The following is an 18,184-nucleotide window of genomic DNA, read 5'->3' on the forward strand; positions in this document are numbered from 1 at the left end:
TTTTTTCCCTTTGATGAAAGAGAGCTATATAGTATTTAAATAATATTTCTCGTTAAATTTCAAAATATTTTTTTTTTTAACTGCTCATAGACAACGCTGTTTGACATTTGTATACATTAATTTTTAAACTAAGTTTTAGAATATATTCTGCTGTCAAGCAATGTCAATTAACAGAAAAAATATCTACAAGACTTATAGTATTGGAATCTCATATACGTAAAAGTGCAATAAAGATCGTCATAGAGATATGTTATCAGCTGTTAAGGTCCACATTGTTCTAGTCAGAGTCATTAGTCCTGCACATTATCAGTAAAGGTGTTTCACAGTGTAAAATGTTTGTGTCTAACGTATTTTTAGGTACGTATAATTGTTTCAGAAATAATGGAATTTCCTTTCTTGTTAAAAATCACAGTTATTGTATTACTTCATGAAAAAGTACTATATCATGTACATTTCTTTTATTTCCAGTCATCTTTGTGATAATCAGAATCGACACTGTGGGTATGTCTTTTACAAATCAACCTCCCCCCACCCAAAATATAATAATGAATACTGCTGATACTTTCAGATACAGTTGTTCATGTTCAATGTCAATGTACTACGTGTACAAAATATAATTACATGAACTTAGTTGGTATGCCGAGGCAACAAAATATGCATTAAGAGTGTACTCTATTTCTAGCATTATTTTTTAGTGCAATGTTAACCTGATGTTGAATTGAAACAAGTGGCTATTCTGTAAATGTAGAGGAAATTGAAAGAATATATATTACTTTATCATTTAGATGCACTGCATTGTCTTAGTTGTACCGCTGTTGTCTCTCCGAGGCATTGCCATTCTATACAAAAATGTGATCAAGGAAAGGTAAAACAATTATTATTTTATTGTTAAATACAATGAAAGAATCCCTCTTAATAGCCATTGTTTGTACAGATGGATGATTTATTTAGACAATTAACCCTTTACTCTACAATCAGGGCCATTTTGTAGCATAAGTGGTTGTGTGATTATACTGGTGCCTATACAATGAAAAGGACACATGCTTTCTTATGTCTCCCCACCCCCCTCAAAAATAAATAAATGAGGAAAGACTCATTTGCACAACCAGTGCGTATTAAGGTCAAGGAAATCATGTATTTCTTGCTGGTTGGTGAGCAGGAGATACATTTATCTCTCCGCCACCCTCCCAGCGGTACCTGATTGCCTCAACTATTAATTGTTTGAAAGGTGCCGAGACGAAAAATCAAACTGGAAGCTCCAAATCATTGAAATAGCAGCCTTTATGGGTGTCTTCTACCTATTCCCACTTTTTAAGAATTTCAATTCCACCTATTCCCACTTGCAAAGAACAATAGATGTTTAGATAGTTAATTTGTTTTTACAGTAATTGACTAATTACACTCCTTCTTAGATTTATCTGTATTTTGTACATTTTAAGACAGAAAATAACGAATAAATTTAATGAAAAATATGAATTATTTCAATGAAAAATATGGATTTGAGAAAATAACAAAATAACGAATAAATTTAATGAAAAATATGAATTATTTCAATGAAAAATATGGATTTGAGAAAATAACAAAGAAAAAAAGCACTTTCATATCTTAATTCTAGAACATAAAATAAATAGATTTATCGGGGAAGGGGGGCATTGATATTATGAACATTGTAAAAAAGGATTTAATTCACTTATTTTTCTTTCAAATACTATAGTATTTGATTTATAAGTCAGATTTATAATTCTAAAAAGTGAATATACTGGTCCTCTATTCCAACAGGTATTCATTAATAATTGTGGATCATTGTTTACATAGTAATTATGTGTTTTCATAGTTAATTATTTGTTTACACAAAAATTCCACCTATTCCCACATGAAATCTTACCTTTTCCTACCTGATTTTCAAAAAGTGGGAATAGGTAGAATAAACCCCTTTATGGCTTTCATATTTTATCAAACATTCTTGAACGTTCTAAAAACATAATTGCCTCACTTATAAAAACAACATAAACCCGTGGGAAATCTAGCCATATCCGTAAAGTGACAATACGGCGCATCTCTTCAAAAAGAGACTTGTTAAAATTTTCCTGTAGGATTTGGAATTCTTTTCATACTCATAAATGTATACACTTTCAGAAAATTACAAATTTCATAAGTAAATAATTCTGATTATTTCATTAGAATTAATAATTATTTATAGTCCATAAATATATACATTGCAACGTGTTCGAGTTTCCACATTCCATGCTATCGAGCATGCGTATAGTTTTCATAAACAAAACAGCATGGTAATAGAGGGAAGCCCGGTAGGCCTGCTACATTGACAAAGTCGACCAAAACGAAGAACAAAATCAAAAATAGGGCTTGAAATTAAAAAGCAACTTTGCTGACAAAAATTTAGTTTGGAGATTAATATAATCATTGGATGAAGAAGAAACGGGATCTCGGCGACATTCACGTGGGGCTCGCGAAGGTTCTACCCTACAGGTTTGTTGATACTTGTTATCATTTCTCGTATCTCCATGGCTTTAAGGACAGACGAGACGTTCCTTAATAATAGATAAATTTTTCTAAGAGTTTGTCATTGAAGTGTTGCTACTTAAACATGTTTACTCACAAAAAATTGAGGTACCTTACCAGGCATTTCTGCAAGATACCAGGGGTAGTTTTTCTTATATATTTCTCTGGGGAAGAAAAATAATTTTCCAATTTCAAATGTTTAATTGTTTGGATTTTTTAAAAATGTCTAGAAACTGCTTTAGAAATCAGAATGTTATGAAAATTTTGAATATTTTTCATGCATTACGAAGATATACATAACAGATTTTGAGGAACGTCTCGTCTGACCTTAAAAGAAAAAAAAAATCAGTTTAAACTCAACGTTATACATATAAAATTTATTGCCATTTGAAGTGCAAATTGTATTGGAACTACATAAAGGTATTATGTTTGACATTTTGCCGCAATGACGTATGATTTGGTGGATTTTCCTTTCCTGCACCCCAATACACAAAACGTGAACATTTGTACTTAATCATTAAATTCGTCTGAATGCAGACTAAAAAGTTAAGTATTATTAATTGACCGGAGAGTTAAGATATTTTGATTCTCAGAATTGATTTTACTTAATATTCCATGATAATTGTAAACCCTACATTGTATGCACGTGCCATTTTAGAATTCACGTAGTACAAGTAAACAGAGCTAAGTTGTACGACCCTTGATTTTCCGGCAGATTCTAATTACGCTAATTTTGTATGAGGAGGGAATATTTATTTTTTCTCAAATGCTTAATTAAACTTTTTACCTTATTCCTGAATGATATATTGGGTAAATTGGAATGAAAAAGCACACGATTTGCAGCCGTATTGCCGCTTTAAATGAAACTTTTGATCAAAAAGTCTAAATAAAAGTAGGGGTTTTGAGGTTGTGCATCCTCATTTCAATTTAATAAGCAAAAACCTTTATATTTTCATCGAATGACGAGATGATTTTAATATTAAACGTTCAATATAAAAATTATTATTTTTAAAGAAATATATGGAGATTATGTTTGATAAAATAAGATACAGAACTATTCATTTTTTGTAGGTGTGTTTTACCCAGAGGTATACAGGAATAAATGGAGAAGTTCTATATGACACAGGTTGTCACACCCCATCAGTAAGTAATTGATTGGAAAGTATATAGGGCGAACGTATTTCAGCTGAAAGCAAATGGTTATTTTAGAAATAGAACTAGTGAAAAAAGCATTTAAGCCCACTGAAGCTTCCCTGGTAACCAAATTCTTAAATGCAATACCTAATAAGTCAAAAAAAAAAATCGGTTAATTTTAGGCGAGAAAGCAGACACTATATTAAGCAAAACTTGTAGCTCATTCATTTTCTGAAAATAAAACTTCTTTTTTCGAAAAGATCATTGGAAAAAAATTCCTTGAATTTAACATGTCTACACATATGCTCAATTATTTTCATACAAATATCGTAGATCTGCTCTAAGCGGAAGTTACCTGGATTGTTAAAAAGCCACAACCCTGCCTATGCCCACACAGAACAGTGTATAGAATGCTGTACTACTGATGCTTGTAATCACAAAGGCTGTGGGGGATTAGGTATGTATAACACTTATTAAGCAAATAATATTAGCCATCTCAGTGTGAATTCATTATCAAAGAACGATTCTTGCTAGCAAACATGTACATGTATGCTCTGAAGTAAACACAGAGTACTTCAAAAACTCTCCTTATCTATTACTGAAGGAGATATCTTTAAAGTCTTTATATTCTTTTCTTAGATTTATATTATTTATAGAATTTTTAGATATCGATCGCTGTTTGTATTCTTCATTCTATACATAATAAAATAATGATACTTTGAAGACTTAGGGGTAACGTGCAGATGAAGGACAGTGCATTTATTTAGCAAATAATTCAACAGGTGTTTAACCGAATTGAAAAAGCCCACGAGCAGTACAATCCAAGAGTAAAGAATAAATTCCTACAATTACGATGCAATGTATATAATCAGTAAAACTATATTACTTCCGACTGTTTAATTCTTAATTCCAAATTTTTTATGATTCTTGTATAAGTTTGTTTTTCATTTTACAGATTACCCAAGTAAAAGAGGTCCCCTCTGTTTTAACTGTCCTCAATCGGTAGACCCTGCAGATTGTAGTTCTGTCACAGTTTGTGATGAAAACGAGGTAATTCAAGATAATAGTTTTTTTTCTGAAAAATATGCACGAGTTTAGGTTCCGTCAACCAAATTCAATTTTCAATACAAAAATAAAAAAATGATAATAATAATAAAAAAAAACCCAGAAAAAAACCCAAAATACATTAACATGTACTGTATGGCCGGTTAAAATCGCGGTTGCAAAATATCGCGATTTGTTCAATTTTCAGTAAATCGCGGTCGTTTGAATTCGTGTGAAAGAAAAATTCATACATTCTTTAACAGTACTTGAAAACATTTTTCTTTACATGTAGGTATATATTGTGAAGATTAATATTTTCTGTCTCTATCTTACGAAAGTTTGTAGATGTCTATCGCGCACATCAGACAGAAAAGTCAAGTCTACATATTGTGTCGATTTCGAGTACGATGGATTAATAACGAATCACGGGAATTATCCCTATTTGAAGTCAAAACAATGTTACACATTCAATCTTTTTTTTTCCGAGGTCAAATCAGAGAACTTTTTTTCAAGTACTACGAAAGTGCCTTGATTAAAGGTAATGACTGAGTGATACTGGTGAAATTAAACAAGCATGTTTTAATAAATAATTACATCGCTCGTCTACTATATGGCAAAATTAATCGTTAGCTATAGAAATTAATTTTACAGCTAATAAGCTGTAAAAACATCAACAACTGCATGTTTGTAATCGATCCATATACCCGAATAATTATAAAGACAGTCTACATCTCGGATAATAAGTATAAAAGTTACTGCCTTTGTGTTTGTAGGGAAAGACAATTTGAAGTAAGTTTTAAGATTCTAATCACAGATAATAGTAAAATTTCATTTTTTCTTACAAATCTTTAATTTAAAGAATTATTCAATGTATGTTGATTTCGCGGAATTTATTTTTCCGCGAATAAAGCGATTACTTACTACGCGGGTAAATTTCCTGCTGTACAGTACTCAATTAAAAACAAGTAAGATTCAGATATAATATAACAATGCTTTCTCTCAATCAAAATAATATAAATTAGAAACTGAATTAAAAACTGCAAAGTCGATTTACAGTTACGTGCAAAAAGTATTCGGTCAAAAATGGCGGCGTGTTTACACTTTCAATGTATTAAAAAAATGACCTTGACCTCTTGATATCACATCACAGGAAGTAGATTTGTATAAATATAAACAATTTAGTCACATGATTAATCACGTGACAATATTTTCGTCTGCTGTTTACAAATTTAGAGCAAATATAGCAACAGTAAAAAAGATGGGTCGGAAAGGAAAAGAAATTGGGTCAGATGTGAAAAACATCATCGTGGAGTTAATGCAGAAAGGTTATTCTCGGAGAAAGATATTAAGTGAAATGTTACAGTTACCTAAATCAACTGTTATAGACGTTTGTCGAAAATTTTCTGACACGGGATCTGTTGAAAACAAACCCAGAAGCGGCCGACCTCCAAAAATCGGCCCGTGCTATCGGAAGTTAGAGAGGATTGTGAAAACAAATCGTAAATGTTCACTTTCTGATATAACATTACAGCATAATTTGCACAAACATAACTACAGGAGAAGTGTTTCTAAGAAGAAACTGGTTTTTAACATGATTAAAGAAGTGAATCGTAAGAAGCTGCTTGCTTGGTGTCGGGGGAAAAGACGATGGACAGTAGAGGACTGGAAGCATGTGATTTTTTCAGGTGAGAGTAAAACTATATTGGGTAATGATGAAAGAATTAGGATTTGGAAAAAAAAAGACGAAGGGTGGAGGCCGGACCTTGTTCAGCAGAGGATTTCACAAGTCAAGCATGAAAAGGTATCTGCAGGGAGGGTGTTGGAACTATGACGCCAGTAGAAGGAATATCAATGCTACTAAATATCAAGATATCTTAGAGGAAAACCTATGGCCTGTTCTGGCAAGACATTTCCCTCAAAATGTATTTTCAGGATGACAACGCAGCCGTCCACCGAGCCAGGTCAACTCAAGAGTATGTAGCTAGAAATCGAATTAACTGTTTAAGCTGGCCTGCTCAGTCACCAGACTTGAATATAATAATGTTTGGTTTACGCATAAAAAGAAAACTTCAGTCAAGCACTGCTGCAATAAAAACGAGAGACAATTTGATCGAGGAAATTCGGGGCATATGGACAAGTATCACGCCTGCTTACATTAAAAACTTGTATGGCTCCATTCCAAAGCGGATTCTAAATGTAATCAGACTCAAAGGACACCTTATGAAGTATTAATATTTAATCGCAAGTAATTGATTTTTTTAATTTTCAAAGCAGTTTTCATTGAAATTTTAGCTTGTAGATTTTTCATACTACCGTTGTCAGTGTAAACACGCCGCCATTTTGACCGAATACTTATTGCACGAGTCTGTAGTACACTATATCATGGAGATAGTGTTATAAGCTTGCTGTGTATTTTTAAATTTGAAAGGTATAGTACATGATTGTATAAACTTTTCCATTAATCCTTTATATCATCACATAAAGTTCCATAATTCAGTGTACATATTGAGTATAAACTCAACTACACAAGCTGATGAATAAGCAGTACAAGTACTCTTTTGTTAGTATAATCCGGTTCCCCTCAGAAATTGAAAATGCATTATAATCCCCAAAATTAATGAAGCAGAAAACCACATTCTTGATCTTTATCTCAGCAAAGAAATACCACATACCAAAAATTAGCTCTGTTCACCTTAAAGCAAAATGCAAAAATTTCAAAAACCTTTAAAACTGAAATTGTCGTGATTCCGTCAAAATTCACTGAAGCAAAAATGAAATGCAAACGTGATCAATTTTTTATCAACCTCTACTTATATATAAAAAACAGCTCAAAATCCTCAAATGTATAGAAAAAAGTGCAAAAACAACCAAACAGGATAGATTACAAAACAGACAAATGGAAAGACGAGAAAAAAAGTTTTTTTTCTACGATTCCAACAGCAAGGAACTAAAATGCTAACCATAGTTTTGTAAAGAAATTGGTTTTGATAAAATCAATTTATAACAGAGAACCTAAACAAAAATGAAACCATTATACCGTAATTATTTAAAACAGATTTGTCATCTACGCGAGGAAGTTGAATTTGGTGATTCCATTTTTGTACAATCCTGTTCACAAAAACATGTAAGTATAACAAATTTATATATACAACGCTTAATTGAATTAACTTTTAAAAAAATTAATATCATATTTTGATACCTGATTTAAAGACTTTGATGCCAAATGATATAGTAACAATTCAATAAATTGTTGTTCTTTGTCATTTAATTACATTTTCTGCAAGCTTTCTGCATTGCTAGGTTAACTATAATTCACAATGGGCCATAAATCAAGAGTGTTCCAAGGAATACATTGTCGCCTGCTTTTAGCTTCTAAAAGATATAACTAAATCTAACAGTGTTCAGCCATTTTATGCTACTAGCATACACAGTCTTTCGTACAAAAGAAACAACATGATAGTGATCATAAATGCACTAAAACATCAACACATACATGTACATGTAGTATAAGACTGCCGGAGCCTGTGAATAAAACAAATGATTTCCAACCCTTATATGAATAATTAAGTTGCAATTATTATAGATAATAATTTATCATTTTACACGTGTTATCAATATGTGTTTTAGAGTCTTTACACCAATTATCCTGCTACATAATGTGTTGTAGGATCCCGATCCAGATGTATTTTCATAATATCTAAATATCAGTTTGTGTGGTTACAGAATATCACACAGTTTAAAAGAACAGCATTATGAGTTAATAAACATGTATAAATGTTTAAAATGTATCAACATCCGCCTCTCAAAATTCAAACGGTTAAATTAGATTGCCCGAGGTATTCTTTGTAAAGTAGGTCATAGGTCAATGTCAAGTGAATTGTAACGCTGGTATTTTCCATAATGTCTTATGACAATCAATACACATGCTCAATTTCATAGAATAACCCCTTAAATGTATTACTATGCGGTATATTGCACATTTAACTTCTTTGTAAAGTAGATGAAGGACAACATCAATGTTCACGAGGTCGGTAGCCATGGCAATTTACAAATGTGATAGTGCCATTCAATAGATATGCAAAATATGAAGTCCATATCTCTTACAGTTATCAGATTGAAGGTGTGACAGACGGAAAAATGGGCAAACAGACAGACTCCGGGTAAAGTGGTTGCTTAGTGCCACTCTGCTCCGCAGGCGACACAAAAATAAAAACCTATATCCAACAAAAGAAATATTTACTTTCCACAGGTGTATACATGTCAAATCTACAAATCATTTCTCCTGGTGGTGGGACATAACTCCAATAGAGGATCATGATATTTGGAAGATTTTAAAGGTAGTACATGTACTACTACCTTAAAAAAACTTCCAAATATCATGGTCTACTACAGTTACTTGACTTTTACGAGGAACGCTGACTTTACAGTTGACGGCTAAGTTTTGCATTAATAAAATGTACGGAAGCTCTTGTACCATATAAATATCTTAATGCATACATAAGTTGTTCTTGAAATATTTTATTTGCAAATATATTTCTTAGATGAACCCATTAAAGAGAAGATATGTTCAATTCTGTGTGAATGTTATTTGAGGGTCAGAGATCATAGCGCGACCGAATCACAGAGCGAGGTGATAATTTGTCTACGGTGCAACTTCTTTTGGAACATTCCATAGTTAATATAACGATGAAAAACATAAAATGAAAAAAAATGGATATTTTTCAATCATAAGATGTTCATTGAATCTTCTTTTGATGTGAATAAGGTTTTGAATGCATTCATTGGCCTAAAACCACACATACCTTTTAAACCCGAAATTCATTTGGAGATATGTAAACTAAAACAAGCGATACCACCGTTTTTGTCTTCAAATATTGTAAGAATTTATGAAATAAATTATTTTAAGAAGCAATCATTGTTGTTTCACTATATACAGAGATTTTCTGAACTGGACCTCTAAACATGAATGTTAACATTCAAATGTTGGGGCGATGTAAACTAACTTTGACCAAACAGCTTCTAGGTCATTGCGCGCCACAACATATCAATACGATGGCCCGTTCGTGTAATAAATGCAATTTTACTCGAAATTTATTCGTCTCGAATGCAATAAAAGTAATAATAAACAACAATGTTAAAAAGTGCACTGGGAAATGAACTTTGTTGGTATGTGATCAAATTTACAGAAAATCTCAGGATTTGATCACGTGACACTACTGGCTTTTAAAACCCCTGTCCGTATGAAAATCCACTGTCTTTCTCTGTATCCTACAGCATTTTCACAGTAATATACGGTATATCTACAGTATGCTACGGTATGCTAGCTCTGTATATACAGTAAATCTCTGTATGCCACTGTATGTATTCCCAGCATGCCACAGTTACATACAGTAGGCCCCGATACGCCTACAGTATGCCACTGTATGGCTACTGTTTCCTACAGACAACTACGGTAAACCCCAGTATATGCCCCAGTACGCCCCTGTATATGTCCATTGAAGCAAAAAGAAGAAGTTTACACACTCCCAGAGCACTGTACGGTTACCTAAGATGTGGGATTATCAATGTAGTACACAGAGTTACTTACATAAGAAATTTTTGAACACTATTTTAAACACATAGTAGTATTTTTTTTTTAATTGTTAGGAAACTTATTGTGTTCTTTTATAACTCTGAAATAACTATGAAAAATTATTAAATCATTGCTTCAGAGAATATTTATCTATCAATTTTTAGATTAATTGTTTAATTATTCTTTTAATTGATTTATTAGTTAATTAATTAATTTATTTATTTTGCGAACACCTATTTAATCTATAAAATACTTGGAGTGACTTTGTAACTTTTGTTAAGAAAAACAAAACACAGCCCGAGTAATTCTTTTTTTTTTTTTAACTTATTGATGTTCTTTAAAAAAAATCTAATTGATTGCATGTAGTCAATCATTGCAAAAAAAAATTCTTATTTCTAAATTGAATATACAAACTGAATTATAAATTGTATAGCCGAAAGTTGGGATTTATTTGGCAAATTTTATGTAAACAATATTACGCTAAAATGTGGTTCAAAGTCTTTTTGAAGCATATTTAAACTTCTTTTAATTATTTTACTTCCGTGTTAGTAATCAAAATAACCGTCTCATTATGCACAATCTTAACCCGTCAATAGCTTTTTTGAAACTTTTATTTTGTTTTGTATGACAAAAATCGGTTCTAATTCAAAGAGAAACTGTTATTTCAAGCAGCTGTAGAGTGGACACGGTCGCTCTCTGTCACAAAATAAACAAGTTATAGTGATCAGTGAACAAAACAATAGGTGTCATTACTGTATACCCCGTGTCACTGGTAAACAATCAATGGCTTTGAAGTTCTTTCATAATCGTGTTAGGGTTTTGAAAACCATTTTTTTTTTCAATCTAATCAAACTAAAAATATGAAATTGCAATTGACAAATAAAAATTGTGCATAATCTGACGATTATTTTGATAACCATCATGGACGTGAAATAATTGAAATTCACTTTAATATGCTTAAAAAATACTTTGTAACATAGTTTAGGATAAAAATATTTTTACTAAAAACCCCTAAAAATCTTATTTTTGGGATATAAATAATTGATTATTTTGTTGTATTGTCAATTTAAAAAATAAAATTAAAGAGTTTGACATTTTTATGGTGATAAATTAATTATCTATTTTATTTATTTATTTACCATTTATTTATTTTTTCTAACACCTGTTTAATCCATAAAATACTTGGCATAGCTTTTTTGTATCTATTGGGAAAAAAAATTACACACACACACCTACAAAACAAGAGTAATGCTGCATTTAAAAAAATTAGTTTTTTAAATCAATTCAATAATTAATTTTAAATGGTTAGTGAATAAATAAATAAAACTGATTAAAAGCACGTATTTAATCATTGTAAAAAGAACAATATATTTATCTATTTAATTTTAAAATTGACGAAACAAACAAATTAATTAATTATAATCCCGAAAATTGGATCTATTTGGCTTATTTAATGTAAACAAGTTTCCACTAAAATGTCTCTCAAAGTATTTTTGAAGCACATTTATACTACTTTTAATTATTTTACTTCCGTGTTGGATATCAAAATAATCGTCTCATTATGCACAATCTTAACCCGTCAATAGCTTTTTTGATACTTTTATTTTATTTTGTTAGAAAAAAATCGGTCCTCTCACAAAGAGAAAATGTTATTTCAAACAGCCTCAGAGTGGACAGGGTCGCTCTCTGCCACAAAATAAACAAGGTATAGTGGTCAGTGAAAAAGACAATCAGTATCATTACTGTGTACCCCGAGTCACTTGTAAACAATCAATGGCTTTGAAGTTCTTTCATAATCGTGTTAGGGTTTTGAAAACCGATTTTTTTTTCAATCAAATCAAACTAAAAATATAAAATTGCAATTGACAAATAAAAATTGTGCATAATCTGACGATTATTTTGATATCCATCATGGACGTAAAATAATTGAAATTCACTTATATATGCTTAAAAAATACTTTGTATCATGGTTTAGGATAAAAATATTTATACTAAAAACCCTTAAAAATCTTATTTTTAGGGATATAAATAATTGATTATTTTGTTGTATTGTCAATTTAAAAAATATAATTAAAGAGTGTGACATTTTTATGGTGATAAATAAATTATCTATTTTATTTATTTATTTACCATTTATTTATTTTCCTAACACCTGTTTAATCCATAAAATACTTGGAAATGGCTTTTTTGTATCTTTTGGGAAAAAAATTACATACACACACCTACAAAACAAGAGTTATGCTGCATTTAAAAAAAAAAATACTTTTTAAATCAATTCAATAATTGATTTTAAATTGTTAGTGAATAAATAAATAAAACTGATTAAAAGCACGTATTTAATCATTGTAAAAAGAACAATTTATTTATATCTATTTAATTTTAAAATTGACGAAACAAACAAATTAATTAATTATAATCCCGAAAATTGGATCTATTTGGCTTATTTAATGTAAACAAGTTTCCACTAAAATGTCTCTCAAAGTATTTTTGAAGCACATTTATACTACTTTTAGTTATTTTACTTCCGTGTTGGATATCAAAATAATCGTCTCATTATGCACAATCTTAACCCGTCAATAGCTTTTTTGATACTTTTATTTTATTTTTTGAAAAAAATCGGTCCTCTCACAAAGAGAAAATGTTATTTCAAACAGCCTCAGAGTGGACAGGGTCGCTCTCTGCCACAAAATAAACAAGGTATAGTGGTCAGTGAAAAAGACAATCAGTATCATTACTGTGTACCCCGAGTCACTTGTAAACAATCAATGGCTTTGAAGTTCTTTCATAATCGTGTTAGGGTTTTGAAAACCGATTTTTTTTCTTCAATCAAATCAAACTAAAAATATAAAATTGCAATTGACAAATAAAAATTGTGCATAATCTGACGATTATTTTGATATCCATCATGGACGTAAAATAATTGATATTTGTTTTAATATGCTTAAAAATTACTTTGTAGCATATTTTAGGAGAAATAATTTTCATTTAAAAATAAAACTACAAAAACCAATTTTTTTTGTGTGTGTGTGTGTGGGGGGGGGGGGGGGTTATATAATTGATCACTTTGTTGTCTTGTCAATTACAAAAATAAATAATTTATTTATTTATTTTGTTTATTTATGTATTTGTAGATACGAGGGTTGATCCGAAAGTTCGTGGAATTTCTTCATAATTTATTTATTTTTAAGTGGAATTGGTTGAAAATTACAAATGAAAATATAGACACTTGATGAATATTTTAAATTGAAAAACATTTTAAATAATAGTAACTCTATGGCAGTTGCCATAGAAAAGGTTGTTTGGAAATGCGGGGGAGACATTAACGTGTTTATTATTAATTTTAATTCTTAATACGTAAAATGAGAATTAAACCGCCCTATGTGTTATATATAAATCCAAAATTATGTCATTATTACGATTGCTTGATCTTTTATAAACCTTTGTGTGAGAGTTTTACTGAATTTACTGGATATTTAGTTTATAAGTTGGATGATTTATTGTTCATCTTTAAGTAGTTGGACTACGTCAAATTTCGGTCAAGTCATACGTTTTGTATAAATCCCGGGATCATATTAAACGCGTATATTATTGACATAGGCTTGGGAAAAATGCATTTAATTGGTTTCCCAGTGGCATAAGAAATTTTAGAAAATAGAACTTCCATGGACGTTGATTAAAGTTGTAGCCGCTTTTTGAGGCTCTGTTATAAGTGCACATCCCCCTAGACAAATTAAAAGCGTTAATGGACGTTGCCGGTTGCCGTGCTGTCCTTGACATTGTTACTGAAATTGGAACATCATATGGAAAGATGGTTAGTATTTTGAAATTTGAGCGAAAAATGAAGATAAGTTGGTGCAAGAGGATAATTATGCTTTTCTTGAGAAAAAAAATGGAGAAAAGGGCGGTATTTTGCAGAAATACGTAGTCAAATTGGACATTTAGATGCTTCTATAACGCGACGTGGCATATACAACTTTACGTTACGTCGAAGTCTCCCCCGGGTTTCACAACATTCCATTTTCAGAAAGCTCGTGTGACCTTATTGGTAATTGGAAAGTGATGAAATTTTCCAATATTGTTGGACTCTATATTATGAATATGCCTGTTGTTTGCTTTCATCTAATCACTATAAAATTTTACGAACACACACACACACACTCGTAAATTGATAAACAGAATAAATGAATAAGATAATTAATTAGTTCATTGATCAATTTTGTATTTTTAAAGTCATTTATTTTATTTAATTTTAACTTAACTTCACCTTGTTTATTTTGTGCCGTGTCTACTATGCAGCTTTGCATTTGTCAAGAAATAGATTGATTTGTTTTTACAATGATTAATTTTATGCCGTTAATTAATTATATTTATTTTTTCAAAGAAACTATATTTATTTTAAAAACAATATTTTCCAAAACAGCACGTGCTTTTTTTTTTTTTTTTTCAAAATCAGTCACTCCAAGTATTTTATAGAAAAACAAAATAAATAAATTAATTAATACTAATAAATCAATTCAAAGAATAATTAGATAATTAATTTTAAAAATAATGATAGATATTCATTGAAGAAATGATTTATTAATTTTTCATAGTTATATAAGTTAATAAAAAAACACAATAAGTTTCCTAACTAATTAAAAAAAAATACTAAAGTGTTTAAAAGAGTGTTCAAAAATTTCTTAGGTAAGTAACTCTGTGTACTAAATTGATAATCCCACATCTTAGGTAACCGTACAGTGCTCTGGGAGTGTGTAAACTTCTTCCTTTTGCTTCAAAGAACATAAACAGGGGCGTACTGGGGCATATACTGGGGTTTACCGTAGTTGTCTGTAGGAAACAGTAGCCATACAGTGGCATACTGTAGGCGTATCGGGGCCTACTGTATGTAACTGTGGCATGCTGGGAATACATACAGTGGCATACAGAGATTTACTGTATATACAGAGCTAGCATACCGTAGCATACTGTAGATATACCGTAGATTACTGTGAAAATGCTGTAGGATACAGAGAAAGACAGTGGATTTTCATACGGACAGGGGTTTTAAAAGCCAGTAGTGTGACCAACTAAAAGTTCATTTATCAACTCTTCAACATTGTTGTTCATTTCTTAAGAAAAGACAACCAACCTACCCTCAATTTGGTTCACCTGCCAGTGCCCGTAACACCATTTATTGACCACTAGAAAGGTGTTTTTGTACATGTGTTATCAAAACTGTATCTCCGTAGAAAACGTTTAAATGTCCAAGTAATCCGTGAACTGTAGAAGTAGTTGCTTCTCCTAAAAGTCCATTCGTAGATTTCAGAATACTCAAATAAAGGAAATAGGGATAACCATCATGGATTTAAACAACAGTGACCTCTATTCACTTATATTGTGTTGTGTTTGATTACATTTCCTGGGGGTAAATGCCATGTACTTTATAGAAATAATGAATTAAAGAAGCTTAATATTAACACCTTTAAAAAGTATTTTTTCTCAATGTCCAAAAACATTTTGAGAGGGTGTTAATGAAGCAGCACTCTCTGTTAGTGTTAATACATTTCCTATTTACAGGTTGGTCACAAAAGTCAATTGAAATTCAAAATAAGAATATATGTGTATTACGAAATATTAGGATACAAATCTATTGCAGTAGACTAAGAGCAGGGCAAAAGTGAACAAGACACTAAGCTTCTTTTCATTATTATGCAAATCCCAATCCTAATCCGCTAATCAAATGAGGTGAATAAGTAAAAATATATAAACCTTTCCAGGCATATACAAGAGTTGAAAGTAGTGAATATTTCCCAAATATTTAGCTTAATGATTGATGTAAATGTTATTTATTTCATTCCTTTAGATTTGTGACAGTGGTAGTCCAAACATTTTCGGAAAGAGAACAACTGAACGTTGTCTGAGATGTTGCAATTCAGATTTATGTAACCTAGAATGTATGCCTTATGATTATTGCTGACTTTAATTCATATTTCTTTGGAAAGATTTTATCGACGATTGCTCTTTATGAATTTGCAAATGATTATCAATGTACCAGTAAATCTCACTGTGATTACAATGATTAATTTTATGCCGTTAATTAATTATATTTATTTTTTCAAAGAAACTATATTTATTTTAAAAACTAATATTTTCCAAAATGCAGCATTACCCCGGCCGTGCTTTTTTTTTTTTTTTTCAAAAGTTACAAAGTCACTCCAAGTATTTTATAGATTAAATAGGTGTTTGCAAAATAAATAAATTAATTAATTAACTAATAAATCAATTCAAAGAATAATTAGATAATTAATTTTAAAAATTAATAGATAGATATTCATTGAAGAAATGATTTATTAATTTTTCAAGTTATTATAGAGTTATTATAAAAAAACACAAAAGTTTCCTAACTAATTAAAAAAAAATACTACTAAGTGTTTAAAAGAGTGTTCAAAAATTTCTTAGGTAAGTAACTCTGTGTTAAATTGATAATCCCACATCTTAGGTAACCGTACAGTGCTCTGGGAGTGTGTAAACTTCTTCCTTTTGCTTCAAAGAACATAAACAGGGGCGTACTGGGGCATATACTGGGGTTTAATCTGTAGGAAACAGTAGCCAAAGTGGCATACTGTAGGCGTATGGCCTACTGTATGTAACTGTGGCATGCTGGGAATACATACAGTGGCATACAGAGATTTACTGTATATACAGAGCTAGCATACCACACACCGTAGATTACTGTGAAAATGCTGTAGGATACAGAGAAAGACAGTGGATTTTCATACGGACAGGGGTTTTAAAAGCCAGTAGTGTGACCAACTAAAAGTTCATTTATCAACTCTTCAACATTGTTGTTCATTTCTTAAGAAAACGACAACCAAACCCTCAATTCCCGGCCTTCACCTGCCATAACACCATATCTATGATGACCACTAGAAAGGTTTTCTTATGTACATGTGTTATCAATTCTGTATCTCCGTACATTATAACGTTTAAATGTCCAAGTAAAACTGTAGAAGTAGTTGCTTCTCCTAAAAGTCCATTCGTAGATTTCAGAATACTCAAATAAAGGAAATAGGGATAACCATCATGGATTTAAACAACAGTGACCTCTATTACTTATATTGTGTTGTGTTTGATTACATTTTTTAAATTGTACTTTATAGAAATAATCAATTAAAGAAGCTTAATATTAACACCTTTAAAAAGTATTTTTTCTCAATGTCCAAAAACATTTTGAGAGGGTCGTTAATGAAGCAGCACTCTCTGTTAGTGTTAATACATTTCAAAACAAGGCCCCTATTTACAGGTTGGTCACAAAAGTCAATTGAAATTCAAAATAAGAATATATGTGTATTACGAAATATTAGGATACAAATCTATTGCAGTAGACTAAGAGCAGGGCAAAAGTGAACAAGACACTAAGCTTCTTTTCATTATTATGCAAATCCCAATCCTAATCCGCTAATCAAATGAGGTGAATAAGTAAAAATATATAAACCTTTCCAGGCATATACAAGAGTTGAAAGTAGTGAATATTTCCCAAATATTTAGCTTAATGATTGATGTAAATGTTATTTATTTCATTCCTTTAGATTTGTACAGTGGTAGTCCAAACATTTTCGGAAAGAGAACAACTACGTTTTGAGATGTTGCAATTCAGATCTATGTAACCTAGAATGTATGCCTTATGATTATTGCTGACTTTAATTCATATTTCTTTGGAAAGATTTTATCGACGATTGCTCTTTATGAATTTGCAAATGATTATCAATGTACCAGTAAATCTCACTGTGATTACAATGATTAATTTTATGCCGTTAATTAATTATATTTATTTTTTCAAAGAAACTATATTTATTTTAAAAACTAATATTTTCCAAAATGCAGCATTACGTGCTTTTTTTTTTTTTTCAAAAGTTACAAAGTCACTCCAAGTAT

At 30.8% G+C, this 18,184-nt stretch overlaps 1 protein-coding gene across 1 annotated transcript; it reads left to right on the forward strand.

The window, feature by feature from the left end:
- The first annotated feature begins 270 nt into the window (after positions 1 to 270).
- Positions 271 to 16,226, forward strand: LOC134276838 (uncharacterized). The gene is made up of 8 exons (XM_062759126.1): positions 271 to 357; positions 469 to 501; positions 786 to 865; positions 3,592 to 3,663; positions 3,988 to 4,111; positions 4,610 to 4,704; positions 7,754 to 7,822; positions 16,113 to 16,226. The coding sequence occupies exons 1-8, from the start codon at positions 333 to 335 to the stop codon at positions 16,224 to 16,226; spliced, it is 612 nt and encodes a 203-aa protein (XP_062615110.1). The 5' UTR covers positions 271 to 332.
- Positions 16,227 to 18,184: the final 1,958 nt, after the last annotated feature.

This window comes from Saccostrea cucullata, unplaced genomic scaffold, assembly GCF_032062105.1.
Source record: "Saccostrea cucullata isolate Sc308-1 unplaced genomic scaffold, CSIRO_AGI_Scuc_v1 ctg1039, whole genome shotgun sequence".
Classification (NCBI taxonomy): Eukaryota; Metazoa; Mollusca; class Bivalvia; order Ostreida; family Ostreidae; genus Saccostrea; species Saccostrea cuccullata.